This window comes from Ptychodera flava, chromosome 21, assembly GCF_041260155.1.
Source record: "Ptychodera flava strain L36383 chromosome 21, AS_Pfla_20210202, whole genome shotgun sequence".
In the NCBI taxonomy this organism is placed as follows: domain Eukaryota; kingdom Metazoa; phylum Hemichordata; class Enteropneusta; family Ptychoderidae; genus Ptychodera; species Ptychodera flava.
In genome coordinates this window covers 36,058,200-36,080,998 of record NC_091948.1, presented here as the reverse complement: position 1 = coordinate 36,080,998, position 22,799 = coordinate 36,058,200, and the positions used below count along the sequence as shown (strand labels likewise).

Genomic DNA, 22,799 nt, shown 5'->3' with positions numbered 1-22,799 from the left:
GATTACAAAGTTCATTAAATATGCAAATGAACCCTTAATTAACTTCACACAACTAAATGCTCTACACTACCATTAGATATCTGTCGGATCAGTATCTGCAGCAGATTTCATAACAATTGGTGCAGTTATTTTGGAGTTATATCCCTAATTAAAAAACTTCATAAAATATGCAAATGACCTATTTGTTAACTCGACACTGCCAAATGCTTCTCAGTACAATTAGATATTTATCAAAACAATATCAGTACCCAATTTCACTGACTTGGGTGCCGTAAGTTCAGAGTAATATACCTAATTACAAAGTTCATTAAATATGCAAATGAACCCTTAATTAATTTCACACTACTAAATGCTTTACACTACAGTTAGATATCTGTCAGATCAGTGTCTGCAGCAGGTTTTATCACATTTGGTGAAGTTATATTGGAGTTATATGACTAATTATTATACATCTACCATCGAGAACAATAGAATTTAGCTTGCGCTAAAAGAGCCGTACGGAACTCGCGCCCGTTCCGTAACACGTACGATTTCAAGGCGCCCCATTCCCTGCGGCAGTATCTGCACATTCACTGTAGAACGGTTTCAAGGGACCTCTTGGACGAGTGCCAGAACAAGTCTCGCGCATGCTGTGTACGTTCGTATGTGTGTAGTGCACACACTCCAAAACTTGCAGAAGCGCGTCCGAGGTAGCGTTCCACCCTGGCGCGATAAAATCGGAAGAAAAATTGTTGACATTGCACGAAAACGGTCACTACTCTGACATTTCGATGCCCCGATCAGGAATGTAAGATGTATAATAATAAGGTTATTACGAAAATACCGCAAAGGATGCACTCGGACATTGGCGCCGCGCATCCCCCTCCGCTTCGCGTCGGGCGATAGGCTGCGCCAATGTCCTCGCGCATCCTTTGCGGTATTTTCGTTATAACCTCATATTACAAAACTTCATAAAATATGCAAATGAGTCATTTATTAACTTGACACTGCCCAATGCTTCTAAGTATAATAAGATCACATCAATATTTGTTGCAAGTATCATCAAGTTTGGTGCAGGAATTTCAGAGTTATCACACTAATAACAAAAGTTCATTAAATATGCAAATGAGAAGATCATTGACATGACACTCACAGTATCATCATAATGGTCTGAGATTGTCATCTCTGAAAAGTTTCATGAAATTTTGTGCAGTATTTCTTGATATACGTCTACACTGTCATTACCGTCACCATAGGAAAACCATTCTACAGAAAAAACGATATTGCTTAACTTCATTAATATGCAAGCCACACTAACCAAAATCTAATCAGTTCTTGCAAGTAGCATATGGTACCTGTGTACCAAATCTGACTTGAATCTGTTCAGGCGTTTTTAAGTTATCGTGTAAACAGAGAGACGGACAGACACACACACACACACTAACACACACACACACACACACGGACAGACAGACAGACATCGCTATGACATTAGCCCAAGTGTTTACACACGTGGGCTAATGAATGAACAATTAAAAGCCTGTATTTAAATGACACGATATCAGTTGTCGTTTCAATTTTTTTCCTTTCTGTTAGAAACTCCACGATGATGTTTTGGAAATCAAACGGGAAATGCCATATTCTCGGTGCTCTGATTGATCCGTCCATTGAGGTAAAATTCACTGCCATGATCTGCCCATGGATGTAAAACAATAGATGATCCTCCTAAGTAAATATCTGAAGTTTCTACAGGAAATCTCTCGTCCGTTCACCGATCTGTTTTCGTCTTTCATTTTAGTTTCAAGTTGTTTATAGGGAAAGGAAGCTAGAAATCCATCAAAACATCGCTCCGGGGTCTATGATCAAAAGTAGGAGCGCGTTTTGTCATCAGCTGTCAGCAGGTCATTTTCCAAACTGCGACAAAGACTCGGAAACCCGCCATAGTGTCACAGGATGCTAGACCTAGATTGTATGTAATTGTGTGCTATCATTTGGTCCGTTTCAAGGTTAATTGACTCTGAAGAACCTAATCACGGTCGTGACTCCCGTTTTTGACATAACTATATAAATACCCATTGGGATTGAGTGTTCATGGCGTCCCCTTTCACTTTGACCAGCACTTTGAATCAGTCTGTGAATCGTACGTCCCAGTCCGATCAGTCTCTCGTCGATTTTTAAAGCCTGGTAAATAAAGTTCTTCATAGTCAGATATAATATTCTATTCTCCATTATGTAAAGATGAATGTCTCATTCATATTTTTATTTAGACAAATATATCAACTTCTTGGTGTTTGGAAATAAGTGTGTTGCAATAATTTCTATCGGGGACTTCAATGATGAATTCACTCAGTGGTTCGCTCATGATACACAGCACTGCATGTACTTCCATGGAGATCGTATCGCTGTTTTAGCAATGACTTTGATCGTAAGTTTTCATTCGACCAAGGTGATGAAATAAATGCTGACAAGCATTAACTATGTACAGACCGAGTTCACTTCACATCCTCACTATCGCTCGCACTTTCAAAGTGAGCATGTACACTTCAAGCCTTCACATTCGCTCTCCTACCTTTGGCCCTGCACTTGTCGATTTCCGGTACCAGTCAGTCGTAAGAACGGTCGCATTTGCTGTTTGCATGTTAAATGAGAGTCTCAGACCCGGTCTCAAATTCAACCGCAAATATACATCACAAAGCGAAATGGGAGTCTCAAGTTCAGTCGCAAACGTGATTGCACTTTGACTCTTCTATGAACTGAGAGTCTCAGAATCAGTCGCATTCCTTATCATTTGGGGTCGTCATGAGTTGGAAGTAGCAATTATTGGACGATTCAAAGGTCGCAGAATTAGAGCAAGAATTACGGTCCATGAGGTTCCGATCAAAAAAGGGAATGAGTATGGAGTGTCCGCTTTACGGCTGCACCGCCTATTCAGACACTGAGACAGCTAGGACACTCTCGCCATATACTGAGTAGAGTTACCCTACGAAACGTATAATGGCAGAGATATTTGCCCATCGAAATAGTTTGAGAGTAAAATTTAGCGTCTTTTTTAACTGTGAAAGTGTTTACCGACAAGGTTCGGGTAGAAACTACAAACAGATTCAAAGGTCGATTTACGATGCAAATGACACTTGACTTGACTGGCTGAGTTACCTTCCCTCTCGGGTGACGTTATTACATACTTCACATACCCTACGTGATTGAAGTTTTTTTACAAGTACGCGCGGTTTCTTATTGCATAATATCAGGGCAACGCGAGCGTATACCCACTTGTGTGATGAGACGGACACGCAGGTCGGTTAGCTCAAAAGTTAACATTGTGTATTTTGACCCTCGCGTACATGTCTGTTTATTGTTCTCCAGTTTTTATTGGACTGCGCCCTCAATGCTATGGGTCAAACCACTACCTATCGATGTTTGCCATGGCTATTCTGTGCGGTAGCATGATATACAAAAGCAAACTTCCTCCATCCGCTGTAACAAAAGCAACAATTTCGGGTGTAATTATTTCACTAGTTTTACCATGGAATAATTCACTGTGAAACAATAGCTTATCCCTTGTATATTGCTGTTATTACTGTTTGCGTGTTATGACAGAAGTGGGGAAAAATAAACAGTAATGCCGCGCGCAGTGCCGTACTATAAAGATGGTCTGTTTATTGCGTTCAGTTTTCACAATGCATGGACGTAATTTTGTTACCTCCGCACACTATGACATTGGCAGTAATAATGTGTGTTCACGACAAGTACAGACAGTCTGTGTGAAATCGCCAGGGGAAGTCACGGTGACAGTTAGCTGCAGTACAGTAGCTCGAGGTTTTGCCTGGGTATTTGGGTCGGATGGCAAAACCAGATATTTGCCATCCGACCCAAATACCCAGGCAAAACCTCGAGCTACTATACTGCAGCTAGGTGACAGTGAGAAGTCTCCACACGAGAGGGGTTAAATATTTTCTGCGGTCCAATATTTAACTGGAACGGTAAGCATGGCGCATGGTTGTCCAGGGCCTAAGGCTGAAGTAAATATTTAACCGACCTTGCTGAGCTTACACCGTGTCTCTTTGCGTGGCCTCGCCATTTAATTGATTAAGTCCATGACATTTTCATGAATAACTATACACGGCATTGCACGTGCTGTTAGATTTTCGCCTCCTGCTTTCTGCAAGTGCAAGGCCTGAATGGAAAGCCAGCAGCTGTCATGGTAAGACAAATTTGCAAGAGTCAGGGCCAGTGACAAAGTTCTTGTTTCGCCAAACTTTGGCATAACCAGGCCCGGGAATGTGACCTAGATTGAGGGAATTATAATGGAAGATGTCATTTTCAGAAAGGTGTTACCTGGTACACATCCCGCGGTATACTAGTTGATTGTTTTCCGCAGGGATTACCGTGGCTCAGGTGACGTGAACATTCATACGGCCGACTGGACTGAATTGCCTGAACGGCTCTCATGAAAACTATTTATGGTAATATTTTTTTCAGTTGATAATGATATTTCGACTAATGGATATTGTATTGTAATTGCCCTTTGCGCCGACAAATCTCAGCAAATACAGACATTTTTAAAGATATAACAATGGGAATAAACGTAAGTATTTGACAGATATTGGTTGTGCCAATAGAATGAAAACCTATGAATATGTACACGTGTGTACAGTCCCTCTGAACCGTGATGTGTGATGTGTGTCTTTTGGTATGCAGTACAATTTGATACTAGCGCTGCACATTCATCACGTTCACCAATGTGAATTGAAAACTGAAGTGGGGAAATGGATTTTTTCCCAGCAAAGTGGTAAAACAAGAATAACATACTGGTTCATTTTTAGTCATATGTCGATCCATGCTTCTCTCTGGATAGCCTGTTAAAACTGCGTGTACTTCCGCGTTCAGTTCATTCCATTTCTAGCTCCATGATTGCACCTAGGGCTTTCTCATGTCTGGATTTATCGGGTCACCTTTTTGTAAAATTGTCATGAGAGCTAGCACGGCATCGATTACAACAAATCGGTATGTGTCGCGACCTGCATATATCAACGGTATGACGTGGATGGGGCCGGGAACTGCATGGAGTAATTCAGATTTCCTATCCGTCCTGTTCTACATCACACAGGGGGCGATTAGGGCCAGTTGACATGTATTTGTCCATGAAATTTTGAGTTGCTAAAACCAGTGTTCTCCACAAATGACCAGATATGAACTGAAAATGCTCACGTGTTTAATTATATATTGCAGTTATGTGTAAATTTGAACCTTTGTCACATGTTTGCAACTTCATTGAAATCTAAATTTTACAATAACCCAAACGGGATTTGAACCTGAAAGTGTTATGATAAACATAATGAATAATATTCACCACAGATTAATTCTAAATCTAAGTATACATCCCAAATCAGGAAAGTTTATTAAAATATGCAAATAAGGAATTGACTGAAATGTTCTCATTAAATATGCAAATTAGGAATTGGCTGAAGTAAAAATGCTAAATGACTTTAAATAATATTGTGTCATAGTATCTTCAATGTACAAAGCAATTCGTCAACTTTGATCTAGTCAAGACAGATAAATATCCTTAATTACGAAAGTTCATTAAATTTGCAAATAAGGAATTGGCTAAAGTAAAAATGCTTAATGACTTTCAATGTTGTATCATAGTATCTTTAATGTACATAACAAGTTTCATCAAATTTGGTCTAGTCAATAAAGATAAATATCCCTAATTAGAAAAGTTCATTAAATTAAAAAATTGGGAATTGGCTGAAGTAAAAAAGTTTAATGACTTTCAATAATGTTGTTTTATAGTATCTTCAATAGATGTAGAAGATTCATTAACTTAGGTCAAGTCAATTCAGTTATATATCCCTAATTAGTGAAGTTCATTAAATATGTAAATAAGGAATTGACTGAAGTAAAATTGCTTAATGATTTTCAATAATGTTATACCATAGTATCTTCAATGTACATAGCAAGTTTCATCAACTTTGGTCAAGTCAATTCAGATATACATATCTAATTAGGAAAGTTTATTAAATATGCAAATAAGGAGTTGGCTGAAGTAAACATCTTTAATGACTTTCAAAAATGTTATATCATAGTATCTTTAATGTACATAGCAAGATTCATCATATTTGGTCAAGTCAACTCAAATAAATATCCCTAAATTCAAAAGTTCATTAAATATGCAAATTAAGAGTTTGATGAAGTAAAAATGCTTTAATGACTTCCAATAATGTTAAATCATAGTATCTGCAATATACATACCAAGTTTTGTCAATTTTGATCAAGTCAAATCAGATATATATCCCTAATTAGGAAAGTTCATTAAATATGCAAATTATCCATTACCTTTTACGTTATCCCTTAATATCTTTCACAGCTGATATATCTTGGTGTGATCAACATTTGTAGCAAATCTCATCAAATTGTGTGCAGTCGTTGTCAATATATACCTGATTTTTCTAAAATCATTAATTATGCAAATGAGCAAAAAGTAAGCAAGCAACACCTACCAAAAACTAATCAGTTCTTGCCATTTGCAAACTGAATCTTTGTACCAGATTTGATTCTGATCTGATGAGCCGTTTTTGAGATATCAAGCACACAGACAGACAGACAGACAGACAGACGGACAGACAGACAGACAGACAGACATCGCTGCGACATATGCTCACGTGTGTGAACACGTGAGCAAAAAATTAAAGGTGGGCGGCTAATTAGCATATTAATTTGCATATAATTTACATATCCCCAGGGCTATTCACAAGGCATTCCAGTGATGAGATATACTTCTGACATTCTCAATATTTTTCTCCATTCAGCAGTGATTAATGGCAAGCTATACAATTTATTTTTACATTTAAATCCTGTTTATTTACTTTAAATAAATAATAAAACATCAAAAGTGAAAAAAACACATTGAACTAATACAAACAATACACAATTTAGTAAATACTTTGCACAATACCAACATGAAAATTCAAAGTAGGCCTACATGAGAAGTAATCAGTGTTCGAAATAATCGGTGGCAAATGGTGGCACGTTTTTATGTGATCCTCTGTTACTATATGTTTGTCTGTAGCCGGATTGGTAAAGCCATGAACGTCTTTTTTTTCACGTCCATGACAAATTGATACGGGACTGAATAATGCACTAAGTTACAATGCGGAGTCAGCGGAGCATGCCTGCAGAGAAACATACGTTGACTTTAAAACTCAATTCATAATAAAGAGAGGCCTGAAAAAATGATACCAGGTATTTCAAAGAAAAAGATTTGAAATTTCATCGACTCCTAGTTCGGCAAACGTACAAAACTTCGACAACTGCGCGGCGTAGGCTGCCATGCATGTTTGTGTGGAGCGCGCTAGTGCTCTTGATCTCAATCACACGCGACCTTTGAACTATACAGTACAGAACCGTACGTACATAATACGTACGTACATGCTGTATTCTGATGATCACACCAATGATGATTTTAGCTTGTGCAGTTTCTTTTTATTTCATTTCATTGTGCCTTTAATATTGTAAAACGGTCACGGATTTTGAAACTTGATTAAACGCAACTGCTTTTCAGAGTCAATCGAATGAATCCATGCAAGTTATGAATGCGTGACAGGAAGTGACACACATGGCTTCAACGTCATGTGGACGTACACGGATCTCTCAAAATGGCTAACTCGGCTCGGATACAGAACGACCTGAACATGCGAAGTACCATACTTTTTTGCATCTGATATTTGTCTCAACCAGTCGTACGATTTCAGCCACATCTGATCGAAATCACTTTTCCTGACCTTCGGATCCTTACAAGTACGAGACATTGGCGGCGATGGCAGTTGCCTACAGTATATATGCTTTGTCTGAGTGCCCGCTGGCAAAAATGCAACACCGAGCCTTGAGTGTACTCCGTGTCCGTTGTATGAAATGGATGGTGTCTGTACGGTCGGCAGCTTAACACATTTCACGCTTTTTGAATTGAAGTCTTAGCCAATGTTCATTGGCACTACAGCCGTTTCACACTTGAAAAGCTTGCTGAAATAAAAGTGACAAAATCACCGCTGAGAAACAATAGGTCTTCAACCACATTTACTAAAGAGTATCGGCGGATACGAACAGGATTGGGCGAAAAAAATAAAGGATCGGGGACGATCCTGTCAAACGGCCTGGGGAGAACACTGACGATTGCATGCAGTCGCAAAGCAAACCGACAGATGTGTGAACGGCCTCTCTTTAACACGATGTTGTCAGTTGCTGTCATTTTTATTCAATAGGCTTTCAGATATTGTTCGGACAACTGACTGTGAAAACAGTTTAGGCGACAGAAAACAAAGGTGGGCGGGCGAGATTAAAGGTGGGCGGCGACAAAAAGAAGCCGGGCACACCGCCCGACAAAAACTCCTAGTGGAGAACACTGTAAAACGATAGCTTTTCCCGAGAATCGAATGGGCATACCATCGATCGTTTATTTTAATGGCTCAGTAACGTCGCGGCTAAGCTCCAGTCGAGTCGTAAGGCTCAATATGTGGATATTGTACCTGGCAATCCCAGTTGCCGAAATCTACACCTCAGCTTCAGTTCAACTGAATACTGTAAATAAGTACAGTATAATCTTCGGGAAAGTGACTTTGGAGCTACTGTACAAGCATAAATTTCTTTCATCACACAAAAAATTCCTTAATTCTCACTTGCGGAATCAAACCTGCAGCACGGCATATTAAAGGCTGCAGCGAAGACATACTCTGTCGAGCTGTAAGCTTATATAGGCCTACATGTAAGTCTTAACTCTGCACTGCAGTGCAGCGCTGTGGAATCCGATATACTTCGAAAGTTGACTCAGTCAACACTTAAAACAGATTTTCCATCAAGTAACAAATCTAGGATGTATCCACGGGAGAGATAACATCAAAGTCCGTAAGACGAAAACATTGAGGACCGAGATCAGGATTGACGAGCTGACACCGGCAGAGACCGGTGACAGCAGCGTTGTGGGCATAAACATGTAATGAAGTACACTCTGTGTGTCATCGAGCGGAATTTTGCGCTCGCCAAGGTTGTAAACTTGTATGATATTTTCAAAAGCTACGGCATCTCTGAGAATGAGAAATACTGTTTGGATCATGTCGTTGCATTTACTTCATCAATCTATTTTTAAATATTCTAAATAAAAATAACTGAATATATAGGAAAATGAAAGCAACTTTACACATCGTTTTCTACCTTTGATAGTGATGCGGTATATTGAATCGATCAATGTGGTTTAATGATATAGGAAAACATGGCAAGACACTGGTGAATCGATAGTGCTTTGACCCTGGTCATGTGATCTGGGTCCCCAGGAAAAGAACCGGTTATGTGTTAGAGTGATTCATCTTAACAGTGTTTCGGAACCAGAGTGCGGTTCCTTCATCAGTCGCTTGAATTGTTTTGTTATCCCACATGTTAATTTGATAGTAGCGATTGTTCATTAAATAGAGATGCTAGTATGGATATGTTGTGGTCTGAACTTTGAGTGGTTTGTAGGTCGGACCGTTCGTGTTTATTTTTATCCTCGTGCTTGATTTGTGCCTGAACGAGGATGTCTTTTATGTTTTTATTCCTTTTGTATGCTATGATAGGTTTTTCTGGAAAAACTTTGGCCAGTGTTTGATTGGCTTCTATTATTTTCCAATTTTTTGTTAGACATTATTTGATTTGACTGGTTTTGATGAATGGACTGAAGGTTGTTGTGTAAACCAGTTTTGTTCTTATGTCATTCCCCTATCTTTATTGGTGAGGTATCGTTGACGGTTGGTGAGATTAAAATCTTTCTTTATATGAGATATATCTCTTTTTATATAATCTCGTTGTTGAAGTTTGTGTGTGAAAGAGTTGACCTTTTCAATGAAGTCCATGTCGTTGTTGCATGTGCGAGCATATCGGATAAGTTCACCTTTAATGAAGCCTTTGAAAGTGCCGCTCGGGTGACACGAATTTCTCAACAAGTATTGGAACGTGTCGGTTAGTTTTGTGTTGGTTTTGAAGTCGAACCTTCTTTCTCGATTGTATCTCTGACCTTTAAAGACCGTTACGTCAAGGTATGAGACTTTGTCGATAGAATATTCAAATGTGAATTTGAACGTTGGGTGCAGCATGTTGCACTCCCCGACAAAGGTTTGGAGTTCACTTTCTGTTCCTGTGTAAATCATAAAGATGTCATCTCTGAAACGTTTCCATAGGAATATTTGATCGGAGTGGAGATTTAGAATGGTTTTCTCCGTTTCATGGAAAGTGACGTCAGCGGTCTGAGGCGACGAGGGCGACCACATGCTTCACCCATGGATTTGTTTATAGTATTCTCCGTTGAATTCAAATATGTTATGTTCCAGTAGTGTTTGCATGTAGTTTGTTGGCGTTTTTTTTATATCGTATGTGTTTGCTGGTACAATTGTTGAGTCCAGCGCTGCGGTCACTGCGTTGATGGCTTCATTTTGTGGCATGTTTGTGTACATAGATACCACGTCCAATGTTACCAGAATAGAATTTTCCAGTATTTTTATTGATTCGAGTTTGTTAATGAAGTCTTTTGTGTCCTTGACGTATGTTGGTTGTCTTTGGACGATTGGTTTGATGAAATGGTCTAGATATTCAGAGATATAATTTGTTGGGCCGGAACAGCCACTTATAATAGGACGTCCAACAAAGGTTATTCCTTCCGGTGGGAGTTTGTGTATCTTCGGTAGAAGATACCAACGTGGTGTGCGAATGTGTTTGGTTTTTTGATTGAGGAAGCTGAACGTCACCTCGTCAATGATTTTCATGTCCCACATGTCTTTGATAATGTCGTACACCGTTTCAACCATATGATTTATTTTGTCCTGTGTTGCTTTACAGTAGCAGTTAGTGTTTAGTAACTGCCTATTACTTTCTTTAATGTAATCTGTCGTATTCACAATTGCTATCCCTCTTCCTTTATCAAAGGGCTTTACCGTGATTTGTTTGTTTTTTGACAGATTGTTAAGAGCAGTTTTCTCAGCTCTAGTTTTGTTGACTTTGATATGGGTTCTGAAAGGAATTTCCGCTATCTCAATATTAGTTGCTTCGAGATAGTTCTCCAGTTTGTGATTATCCGTCGTTCGTGGTGTCCACGTGGATTTATCTTTGAACGGATGTCTGTTAGATTGTTTGTTTTCTCATAATATAACGCAATCTCATGATGCGAATAAATTTGTTCATGTCACGAACAAGAGTTTTTCTGTTCGGGCATTTAGGAGTGGGAATAAATTTCAAGCCTTTGCCTAATGCTTTGATTTCAACATTTGTTAAGGTTTGATTTGAAAGGTTTTTAATGAATCTGAGAATCTTTCTCAGTTCTTTGTTTTGTTTGACCTTTCGTTTGTTTTAATGTGCAATGCGTCGTTTTTTACGATTCTGGCTTCTCGCTCTTTTTGATTGGGAAGCCTTATTTCGTTTGTTAAATTTTCTGTTTGCTTTTTTATGATTATGCGTGTGCGGTGGTGGACACATGGTTGTGTTTAACGGTAGTTCTGTTTTTGGAGGATGTGGTGGCCTTGAAAAAGGCCAGGTGGTTTCGTTAGAAAAGAATCTTTATTTTTTCTTCCCTTTGGAAGCTAGCTTGGCTTGCGTTTTTGCAACTTCCGTGAATTTTGTGAAAAGCTCCTTTGCCTTTCGTTTCTCACTGGTTTCGCTTGTTGGTCGATTTTCTTGTTTGTGGCCGTGATTAGAGCGCTGATTTCGTTTTCGTGTTTAACTTTGTGAATTGGCAGGTATTTTAAGAGCAGTTTGGCAAACTTGTTTGAGCTGCGTCTTTGTTGTTTCTGCCATTCATCAAAGAAATTAATGTTCGGTTTTGAACCAGGCAGTCTTGGTGTAATACGGATTTGCAGACCCTTCGGTATGCTCTTCGATTCGAGGTAGCCTTTCAGACTAACTTCTTGTTTGTCTATATTAAACACCGCAGTATATAAACTCACCAGTTTGGATTTCAAATTTTAAAGTGAACAGGCCATTGGTTTCAGAGGAAACAATTTTTTACTGAAATGGCAAAAAAAATAGAGAAAAATTTATTAAAAATAGAAAGCAGCCAATATTGACACCAAATCTATATGTTTGAATGAGTGGGGCCCAAGGTACTTAAAAACCAAATATGAGAATGATCAAAAGAGTAGTTCCTGCGTTATTGATTTTTGACCATTTTCGTCCTTTTTTCTACCTCATTTGCATATCCATGAGACTAACAAGTTCATTTTAACAACGGCACATCTAGACCACATATGGCATCACTACACCAAAAAATCACCTAATACGTGCAGCAGTTTTGGAGTTTTTGCGTTGGACGGACAGACATCCATACATACATACATACATACATACATATAGACAGACATCTCACATACAGACTTTTTTCAACCATATAACCTCCCAATTGCCATATATGTATGGCAAATGGGAGGTAAAAATGTGTATTTAAAAAATAAACATATTTGGAAAAAAAAATCCCTGCCTACCTACCTCCCCTATTTTTGAAAACCATGTTATCGGAACAGCACTATTTATTGTTTTTGGCCTTAGGTAAAAAGTCTGCAGAGTTTGTTGATGATGCCAGTTACATGTTGTTCCAAGTTAAAATGCCTTTTGCATTATGCGCATCACTATTACAGCACCTCAGATTTCAAGCTGACAAATACCAATGTTTCAACAGATACTATGTGGATGGACAGAATGACATACCAGTATATACATACATGCAGACAGACAGACAGAATGACACACACTGGACAGCTGATTACACACAGCATCTTTTTAAATATGACCATCAATTGAACAAAGTGTTGACACTTACTTCAGAGATAATGAGTAGTCCTTGGCACCACCACTTTCACTTTGTCTCACAAGATAACTACAGTCATCACAATTTCTCAGCACTAATTCAGCATCTTGTCTGGACAATTTGCCATGGTACCACCTGCAACAATCAATCACTCATTAAACACGAGATGCCATTTACTGTTGCACATGATTTTAATCACTTTAGAGTGCATGACATGCAATTATCACAAGGGTATTAACTTTCTTCTAGTTTTCTACACATGTTAACAATGTTCTCTCTTGGGCATTTAATGACATTCCTTGTGTCACAGTCCCTACACCCAGCATTTAGAAACAGCTCCTGTTTCTTTGTTCTGAGCCAGGCTGCAGGTAAAAATATCAATTACAAAAAATGCCATAATCCCTGACACCTGAAAGGTAGCAGATACCTGAATATGGATGAAAAATACGCTTATTTTAACCAAAATGACCAGAACACGCTGTAATATTAACTACAGGGATTGTGCAGAATAAACTTGTTGAGACCAAAACAAACTATCTACACACGTACATCGATACATGTGCATGGCCTTCCTCCTTTTGTAGTGTTTACATCATGTAGACCAACAACCTCATCAAGCTGGACAAAAAAGTTGATTAGGACTTTGTTTTAGAAGATCTCGATATGGATCAGGGTGACATTTTGGTCACTCCTCACACATCCGAAACAAAGCTAACACTTATTGTAACACAAACTTTTTGATATTGAGGTGGGAACCTCAAGGTTCTTTCACATTTTTAAACATAATAATTCCTTTCTTTTCAAAGCTGTTGCATACCCTTTTGGCTTCCAAAACACATTGAGCTTGCAAAGAATCCATGCTGCTAGACGACTGTGCGCTACTTTTAGCATGTTACACTAGCACCTCAAGCTAAAGGGCTTCCTCGGAAGCACACCCTATCTTAAAACGGGTAAACAAACAATAACATCATCCCAAAAATCATTGTCTCAAAAGAAAAAAAACATCAAAATATGTCTCACCAATGGTAAAATATCATAGACATAATGTTAAGTGAGTGAAATATGCTGAGTTGAATAAGATTTAAACATGGGAGTGGGGGAACTTTGTGACTGAAGAACCCACCTGCTCGATCACAGTTTCAAAATGGCATCGCGACAAACTCAAGAGCATTCCTAAGCATCGAAAGAATTAATTGTGAGTAATATCAGAAAAATAGCGCCAATGGCACTTGATCACAACTGGCACATTGTGAAACTACTCTATCTCTGGGTACACCTGTACATGAAATACTGAATGGGTAGGTGCTGCGGGTTTGGAGTTTGTCAGTAAATGCACACAGAAAACAAAGTCCCGAAGTAGCGAATTCCAGCCATTTTCAAACCACACTGTTTGTCAGTTGGGTAAGCAATATTCGCAAAAATCACATTTCCAGGCTAATAGACTATGTTTTACGAAATCACACGTCCTTATTACAAAATAAAACGATCTTTGTCTTTAAATCAATGCGCCAGTAAACAGGTCCAGCAGCTAGTTATGTCATCAAGTCTGTAATGTTAAGGGTCATAACAAATGTGAGAAATCTAAAACATTAAATATGTTGTTTTTTATCAATTTTATTACCAAAAGCGCATGAAAATCTCTGATACTTTGAATCAGCCATCCTGCATATTTGTAACATTCATCAAAACTCATTTCTGTTCCACAACTCATTAAATAGTCCACAATGCAGGATTGGTGTACATTCCAAAACTACATATATGAAAGACCCCTAAAATCAATTAGTTAAAGGGGGGTTAGAAATTTCCCAAAACTATCTAACCGCTGCTCCGTTTGGCTCCATTTTTCGGAATCGGAACCTTGGAATTAGTCTGAATATCTCTACCAAATATCAATGCAGTCTGTTCAGCGGTTTTTGACTTTTTGTCATTTACGGAAAATGGACACTGTCCACCACCGGTTGAAGCTAACCCTATCACAACTTCCAGATGTGATAATGACCTATGGTCATTATGTTAAAAAATACCGCCAATGGCGCTTGGACATAATGACCGCCTAGTATTATCGGCATTTATCAACAACCACACTCACTGTGAATTAGACAGACCACGAAGTCAATGAGCAACATATAGCTGAAAGACTATTTTTCACATTGCGATTTTAAGCTCATTTTTATGAGAAAAGAGAAATGTATATGTATATGGAGAAAAAGCAGAAGACATATTTGTAAATTGTTTGTTAAGTGACAATCATATATGCATCTCTTGAAATTTTGTGGTTATAAGGTATAACAGTAGTGTAAGAATAATGAGGTATGAATAAGTTAGTAAAGCTAAGTTGACAGTAATTAAGACTACAAAATTATACACTAAGCTGGGGAAATCTGAATGAAATAAATGTTGAAAAGTAGCAAAGTGATGGTCATCTTTTGTCTAATACCTTGTGTAAGTTCATGAACTTTACATAAATCTTGCTATAGATTTGTTGCTAGTGGGCAATAACTGTGTTTCAGATCATTTGAGAGCAATCTATCCATGACAGGTTTAAATTGTAATATACTTCTATTTAAAGGAGAGAAACTTCTCAAATAATTTTTTTCCCTGTAATTTGCTGTGAGAACACATGGACAGATGCTCAGGACTCTATGCTGGTGCTACCTTGATAACTAACCTACAACTTGTAACGTCATTGTCTAACCTGTTCACCCCAATTTCCTGTAGACAGGTCCACACTCTCCATTGATAACAATGGGTTTGGGCCATACCATTGTAGTGAAAGACTGTGTAACATGTGAGGTTGTGGATACTTAATCTCTGGAATGTCAAAGTCTGTATATTGACTCAAGGATGTTTACTTAACAAATGCCTAGGGTCATCTCAAAAGTGAGAATCTAAACTATGAAATATGTTTTTTTTAATGCTTTTGATGCCCAAAAGACCATAGAAATCTCTTACACTTCGAATCAGCCATCCTGCATATTTCTAACATTCATCAAAACCTCATTTCTGTTCAACAACTCATAAAACAGTGCACAATGCAGGATTGGTGTACATTCCAAAACTACATATATGAAAGACCCCTAAAATCAATTAGATAAAAAGGGGGGTTAGAAATTTCCCAAAACTATCTAACCGGCACTCCGTTTGACTCCATTTTTCCGAATTGGAACCTTGGAACCAGTCTATGTATCGGTATCAAATATCAACGCAGTCTGTTCAGCAGTTTTTGACTTTTTGTCGTTTACGGAAATGGACGACATCAAACACTGGTTGAAACCACCTCTATATCACAACTTCCAGTTGTGATAATAAAAATCAAGTCTAGAAAATAAAATTTTAGGAAGGTATACACCTCGCAAGCCATATTTTATGGGAAATTTTACAAGTTGATACTGGCAATTTTCGTTGTTCAAAAAAAACATGGCTGATCCATGGCGGCCCCATTTAAATTTTTAACAACAAATGCATGGACGAAAACAACAACATAGCAGTGGAAACTGTAATAGTCACCAGGAAAAGTCTTCACAAATGAAAGGATAATTGCTTCAAACAAAAGAAATTGCATGTTTCAAGCATGAAAACATCGTGGCCGTGAATGAAAATAAACGATGGCGGACTTAAGTGAGACTATTCTATTTAGGCGATGGGGGTGAGCAGGGTCAAAGAATCAAGATAGTACTGGAAAAACTGTCATTTTCCTTACAATATTGTCAAGGGAACTCCAGTTTCCCATTGTTTTAACATCTTTTAATAGTTTCTTTATTATCTAAAAGTAATTTTACCAAGTTAAATGACCAAATATACTCTCCTAACCTTTCTGTATTTGAGTTACACTAGGGTAGGGGCTTATACACGGATGTAATGCATTTTCTAAAATCAGTAGGGGGGCTTATACACGAGCGGGGGCTTATACTCGGACAAGTACGGTAAAGTTTTGACCAAAAATGACAAAAAATTCCTTGAAAATACAAATTTGCATATTTCATCACAATTTGAACAATTCTAAGTTTGGTTATCCCTAGGGACCTGCATACCAAATAACAAAGCTGTCTGACCAGCGGTTATGAAGAAGAAGATTTTTTACCAAAAACACCTTTTTTGGCACTAATTTGCATATTTTCAACAATATAAAAAAATTAAAAAAAAAAAAGTTTCTCAAAATCATATTTTTCATCTTCACAACAAATATCAAATCAGTAAGTACTGCTGTTCTCAAGATATTTGAGTGGACGGACGCCTCACAAACGGACATACATACAATGTACATACATACATACAGACTGACGCCGGACGGATACCCATCCCAATAGCTTCTATAGACTATAGTCTATAGTAGCTAAAAAGGTGAAGTTTACTTCTGCATTTGGTGGGTTGCCCTCGCCACTCACTTTATAGCGAATTAAATAAAATCTACTCAACTTTTTTGAGTTTACCCTAGGAAAACAGATCATTAGTATGTATGCTACAACTGAAAGCAAAAATTATAGTTCTAGCTATCGTATGTTTTGCTGCACGTCGATATTTAAAGACCACCCTTCCGCTGTTTTTTTATCCTGCACTGCAGTGGTGGTCAGCGTAACGAAAACAAGGCTCTACAACACGATCTTTTACGCAAATTTCATAGGCTCCTTTCAGACTGTCAGGGAGATTGTCTACTGTTCCCTTAATCACGGCCCATTTCTGACACAATTTAAATGTTTGCCTACATATCTACCGATTCAGATAAAATCTTGATGTTGAAAACATTTCCCGTTCAGGCGTTTTATGGCTAAAAACCTTAAATTTGTTTCGTTCCCGATGCTATTTCACAATGTTTATCGGTACAGATAAAATCCGATATTCACAACTATTCCTGTTAAGATGTTATTACAACCGAAAAACCAAGTTACATTGGGTCCATATCTGACATCATTCACTTTGTTTGTAGTTAATCTGAAGTTCAAATTTGATATTGCTCCGACGTTTATTTTAAGGTCAGAAAACTTAAAATTGGGTCCGTTTATAAAGCTATTTTACATAGTTTGTCGATACATATAAAATTTGAAGTTCAAATTTCATACTGTTCCTATGTTTTTACGACTGGAATAAAAAAATATAAATCGGGCGCATTTGTAGGTCATCAATAAGGTCCTATATTGTACTTTCAGATCATCTCATAACTGTTCTGTGTGGAGCGACTGACAGTGACAGTGAACAATAATTTAAGGTCAACAGAGAGTTTAAAGATTACGCAATGTGGATGTCAGAGAAAACGTACTAACATCCAGCAAATCTTAGGCAATTCCCCCTTCAGCCCCAGCTATGGGTGTTGAAAACTTTTCCCGTTCTAACGTTTTAATGGCTAAAAACAAGTTACCATTCGGTTCATTCCTGACACTATTTATGATTGTTGGTACAGATAAAATCCCAGGGTTCCGATGTTCAAAACTGTTTCTGTTCAGATGTTTTAAGGACGACCGTGAAAATCAAAATTGGGTCCGTTACTGACAGAAATGTACATTGACCATACAGTAGTAAACATAAAGCCGCACTTTTCAATCCCAGGTTTTCGCATTAGTGGAGTTCTCCTCCCAGTCAAACACATGGCCAGTATGATGTTTGATTTCTATAACATTAATTACACAAACTGATTTCAATCTTTTGTCACCTTTTGCTAATCCTGCAAATAGAGCTTATATAACCGTTTGATTGACGGTCGGTTCAAATTGCCAACGGTCATTTATTCCCCAGCACCACACTCGAATTTCCTTAAAAAACGTCTTCCAGTCACATTAGAATTTGAATATAACCACAGAGTTCGATCGGCAGCAGCTTTGTGCTGACCGCTTGGCAGTCTGTCAGCGTTTTTGCGGTCGGAAAAAACTAAAAATTGGCATTTTCTGGAGCGTGTGTCCTCATGTTGCCTGTTTGGTGTCCACTTACACAATGAACGCCGCCATAGGTTGGCGCCCTTTTAAAGGGAGGCTCTGCCTTTAAGGAGATCACAGAAATTCAAAATATTACATTATTAATCAGAAAGGTGATGACACAATGGGAAGATTGAATTGTTTTCAAAATGTATAATTTACAAAATACAAGTTGTGACTAATGAGTTATTGATTTTGAATATGTAATGGCTCTGGATGTGAAAAAATGCTGATGAAATGGCAGCTTGGTGGCCATATTGGATCACATCATTAGAAAATTGATGTGTATGAGAACCTTGCAATGGATTGTCCCTGCAATAAGTTTCAATAATTGGTCAAGGCATGTCTGAGTGATGACTTCACATGGGCAGATGGACAGAGCAAAATCAATTGTCAGTACAATGGACTTTGTCCCAGTGGATTGATTGTAGATCAGCAATGATTCATCACTATCATCAATTCACTTTCTGAAAATATGTCATAAATTCAAACCTTTGTTCCTCTAATGGTATGGTAGGGTCTACCACTTCTCCTAGTGTTTCAATCTTTGGTTTAATATCCAACTTAAGACCAGATCTCTTTGGAGACTGCCTGGGGCTGTCAGTGTTTTTCACCACTTCAACTGTGTTTGGACCCTGGGATATCGGCACTTGATCTAGTCTTCCTGCACAATGTGCTGCTGGTCGTGCGATTTCAGGAGATGTATCATTCTTCACTTGTTCAGTTGATGACTTGCTTGATCCAAAGTCACCTACAGAGGGGACGAAAAATGAGGAGGGCCTTATTCTTTCAGGTTAATGTAGATGTGGTCACACATGCCCAATCTTGAACCTACATCATGAGTGTCAAAGCCGAAAGCTGTGAGTAACCACAGATTACATAGTCTGGCCAGAAATAACATGCTATTAATACAGTCCAATAGAATACTTTGAAAATTGGCTAGATGAAAGAGCTTATTTATTAATTATTCATGTATGTAGGCAGAATGTCTAAAAATACCCTTTTGAACTTGACTGAATGACTTTGTCATTCATCCAGAAAAGTCTAATTGGCAGACAGTATGACCAAAGTTGTACACGAAGTGGAAAAAATATTGCAGAAAATGCTCAATTCCATTGAGTATGGTTTGAAGACATTGGAGATGGACAGTGTAAAACCAAAGCATGAGGTAGCCATGACAGATTTTTATGAAAGGAAACTATATTTTTGTGAATTTGCTGACAGGGTATGGTATAGGTAGGAACACACAGGCAAATCTGGCATATCATTTGTGCTTTGGTCAAGGGTCCTTGCCATACAACCTCATTCGACTGCGGATGAGCTGGTGATAAATGACTTCATTTTAAGGGGCGCTGCACCAAACACAGTGTATTTTGCTCAAAAATTACCTTTTTGCAAATATTCATTCAATTCTAATTAATTAGTTAACCCAAGATTAAAATCTTGATTGGGTTAACCTTTTAGCTTGTCATTGCAGTTGTAAGTTGTGTGATAAAGAAGTGTTAATTTATACAAATGAATGCATATCACCCAATTTCCTGGCTTCTTTTTCCTCCCAATTTCAAAATTTCCAAAAAATTTAACTCCAGTCTGGCTGGGTCAAACTTATTGCAAGTTTCACATTACGTTTTGTAAATCCTATATAACAAAACAAATATTTCGTTTAGCAATAAAGTTCTTACATTTTGAATAAGAGACACTTTAATTTTGCTAATTGTGACTTTAAATACTTTTTTGAGTGTTGGTCTTTCAACCCTCGCGATTTTAGAATGAGGATAGATAATGCAAAATAATATAGTCGTTTTTTTCTTTGTATACTATTCTTTTTAGTGAAATATTACATTTTAGAAAATATCGTCAAGTTTTTGACTTTAATTTTTATCATTGATACCAAAATTGAGGTTTTTTACCTTAAATATACACCCACTTCATCCTTCCAGTAAACTACTGCTACCATATTGAACTTAAAGAAGAGTCTCTGCTTTTTGAAAATATATAGTATGGGGGGTTTCTTTGTCATCTTTGATGAGAAACATTGCTTTGAAAACAAGTCATTGACAATGACACAGTCCCCACTTTTACTTTAATTACAAGTCCTCTGAGAGGACAGAGTCCTCTTCATTAATTAGGTCTGTGATTAAAAATACTGCGATACAGATGGGGCTTAATGGCCAAAAATGAGTTCCATGGTGGTGAAAACAAAAATAGCGCCAATGGCACTGGATCACAACTGGCACATTGTAAAACTACTCTATCTCTGGGTGCACCTGTACATTAAATACTAAATGGGTAGGTGCTGCGGCTGTGAAGTTTTTGCAGTACACACACCCACACAATCATATCATATACATACAGACAAACTCAAAGACAGGCAATCTCAAACCTATAAGAAGAGTTTTCACTGGCGCATATACTCTTGGCCATATGGGAGTTTGAATGGGTTAGCTCTACATAATGACATAGAGGAGAAGTTGTTGATTGTGCCTGTACTTCAAACGTTAAAGAATAGCCACCTGGTATTTGTAGCTGACAGCTGGGGAAAAAGTGACATGGGACAAGTATGGATTTTAACTGTAAACAAATTTTATTCAATATATAAACATTGAACAATCAAGTGGGCAATATATTGTAAATGGTTGTAGATGGTAGAAATGTAAGAAGTAAATCCAAAGAGTAATGTAATGAGTAAATAAAATAGACTGTAATGGTAGTAAGTGTAAAGTAAATATCGAAGCTAAATAAAATACTATCAAAAATGCAAATGTACTCTGATTGTAATGGAAAATGATTATAAAAATTGTAGAGTAATCCAAGGGTTAAGTAATCTAAGCGGCTAAAGTCATCACGCTAAGCAAACTTGCGGCAAATGTAAGGATATGCAAATGATAATAAAGTTACCAACTGCGGATACATTGAAAGGGGAAGTTCACCAAGGATGATTTTACATATTGTTCAGGAAGTTTCATTTTAGGGCTTCATCAAGTCCATGTAATTTGAAGCATGGAAAAAAGCTCCAAGCTTGGGAGCTTGCAACATATGATATGGAAAGGACCATCTTCTGGTGTGTATGGCATTGTCCAGTCACCCAGGCTCAAACCAGGCTGTGCGTATTTACATAACTATTGTTGATACCGAGTAACGATGAATCACGTATAATAAAATGTCCACTGTCAAATTTCTCACTTGTTAGTAGTAAACAGCAGCACAGAATCTGACAGTTCATCATAAGTGATTCATTGTTTGCAAAGGATACTCAGTCTCAACAATAGTTATGTAAATATCCACAGCCTGGTTGATCATAGGTGAGTGGACAATGCCATACCAATCGAAAGATGGCTCTTCCATATTATGTGATGGAAGCTCCAAGCCTGGAGCTTTCCGCCATGATTCAAATTACATGGAGTTGATGAAGCCCTAAAATCGAAGTTACTGTATTATTTATTGGATTTGTAAAAACTTGCATGAGTTATAAATGGCAAAAATAGCTTTTGCGAGGTGAGTGATCACAAAGGTATATATTTCACCCCTTTTGATGCCATAATGCCATGGATTTATGAAGACAGTGTGTGGTAGGTCATCGAACATGAGCAGGTCATTAACAAATCTATCATTCAGTTTAAAATCTGTAATGATGGAAATATATAGTTCATCTCACGGGTGCAGAATTTTATCTAAATCTGCTCTTGTCATAAGGTGCCTTTGTAATAACATACAAAGGGAAATTAATGCATTGCATGTGCACTGTTTGCCTCTGGATCCAATACTTAATCGTGTACTTCCTTGATGTGTACTACCACGTACCAGAATTAGTTTAAAATGTTTGTTGATGCTATCAACTACACTTTGCTGTTATGTACTTCTATTGTCTCCATTTTTATCTGGACACAAATTACTTTGTTGGTTTACATGGTACAAGTTACTTTGTTCACCTTGTTGGTTACATCAGTTACATGTTTGTTGGTACTATTACTTTGTTGGTTGTTACTGGTGTTACTTTCAAGTGTACTTTCTTTGGTTACATTTAAGGTAATATGCACCTCGAAAGTGAAAGACTTAAACTTTTGCTCAAACTTTCCTCAGTGAAACTTTCAACCATTCTC

The 22,799-nt window shown here is 37.8% G+C and overlaps 1 protein-coding gene across 2 annotated transcripts in view; it reads right to left on the bottom strand.

The window, feature by feature from the left end:
• Positions 1–22,799, bottom strand: part of LOC139122124 (SH2 domain-containing adapter protein F-like) — a 98,794-nt gene that overhangs the window by 24,056 nt on the left and 51,939 nt on the right. For both annotated transcript variants that reach the window (XM_070687523.1, XM_070687524.1), the window contains exons 4-5: positions 19,192–19,450; positions 12,809–12,931 (exon numbers count right to left, since the gene is read on the bottom strand). In XM_070687523.1, coding sequence (XP_070543624.1) covers positions 12,809–12,931; positions 19,192–19,450 — 382 coding nt within the window. The remainder of the gene's footprint in view (positions 1–12,808; positions 12,932–19,191; positions 19,451–22,799) is intronic.